This window comes from Fragaria vesca, unplaced genomic scaffold (genome assembly GCF_000184155.1).
Source record: "Fragaria vesca subsp. vesca unplaced genomic scaffold, FraVesHawaii_1.0 scf0510003, whole genome shotgun sequence".
NCBI lineage: Eukaryota > Viridiplantae > Streptophyta > Magnoliopsida > Rosales > Rosaceae > Fragaria > Fragaria vesca.
Window position 1 is genome coordinate 1 of NW_004440479.1, and position 1,037 is coordinate 1,037.

General features: G+C 35.4%; 1 protein-coding gene across 1 annotated transcript; it reads left to right on the plus strand.

Moving 5' to 3' along the window:
- Positions 1–615: 615 nt before the first annotated feature.
- On the plus strand, positions 616–1,004 carry LOC101298847 (the record flags this gene model as incomplete). The annotated part of the gene is made up of 1 exon (XM_004309230.1): positions 616–1,004. A coding segment is annotated over one exon (389 nt), but the record flags the coding sequence as incomplete, so codon positions are not given.
- Between the last annotated feature and the right edge of the window lie 33 nt (positions 1,005–1,037).

The window sequence follows — 1,037 nt, forward strand, 5'->3', positions numbered from 1 at the left end:
TCATGAGCTATGATTTTTATACTTATCAATCAATCAGTTTCATTGCTATGTTACGTACAATTTGATTAGTTTAAAAATCTATTGTGATCAATTAATAAAGTCGTTTTTTAAGCATTGTAAACGGTTTGTGAATTGATCGCATGTGATTACATGTTGTCATGTTGATAACTTTGATAAATGACTTTGAACGATCAAACGAGCTAGCTATTACTATATATAAACCTTAAAATAAAATTTATGAGCATCGTGTGTATCGCGATGCATGCAAACAATAACATTGTGTTGAGAATTAATTGTCATAAATTAATAAAATTAAAATTAGAGTATTAATAACATTCAATTTTTTTGTGAAAGGATAACAAACAACCTTTATTTGGAAACTAATATGAAAATAAAAAGATACTAGTTAAAGTGAGGAATTCTTAGCAGTTCAAATCCTTTTCTTTTTAATATAGTATAGGCCTCGTGTGTTTCGTGAAAGTAGACAGCAGGATAAGAAAGTTGTTTCTTTCTTTCGTTTGGGAAAACCAAAGGAAAGATTTTCCTGATTTCGAAGCAATTCAGCAGTAGGTGGGTTCATTATCAGAAACTCTCTTGGAAACCCCCTTGTTGCAGCAGCTTTCAACGCTGGATCAACCACTGTTCCTGTAGCCGAAGCTCTCGCTCTTCGTAATAGCCTCATTGAAGCAAAAAGGAGAGGCTTTACAAAGGTGGAGATTGAAGGTGACTCCAAGCTTGTGTTAGATGCCATTAATGGCCACTCTACACCCCCTTGGAGAATTCGCAAGCTTTGTCAAGATATCAAGGCTCTTCGAAGCTCTTTTGAGTTTGTTAGTTTCAAGCATGTGTTTAGAGAGGCAAATTTTGTGGCAAATGCCTTTGCCAACCTTGGTCATAGGTTAGAGAACCATCGTGTCTGGGAGGAGTGTGTTCCCCCAGATGTGGCGCTAGCTTTAACCTTTGACTATGTAAACTCCGGATGCGCTAGAGGCACCTCTATTTAGTAATTTATTTATTTTCTTATCAAAAAAAAAAGA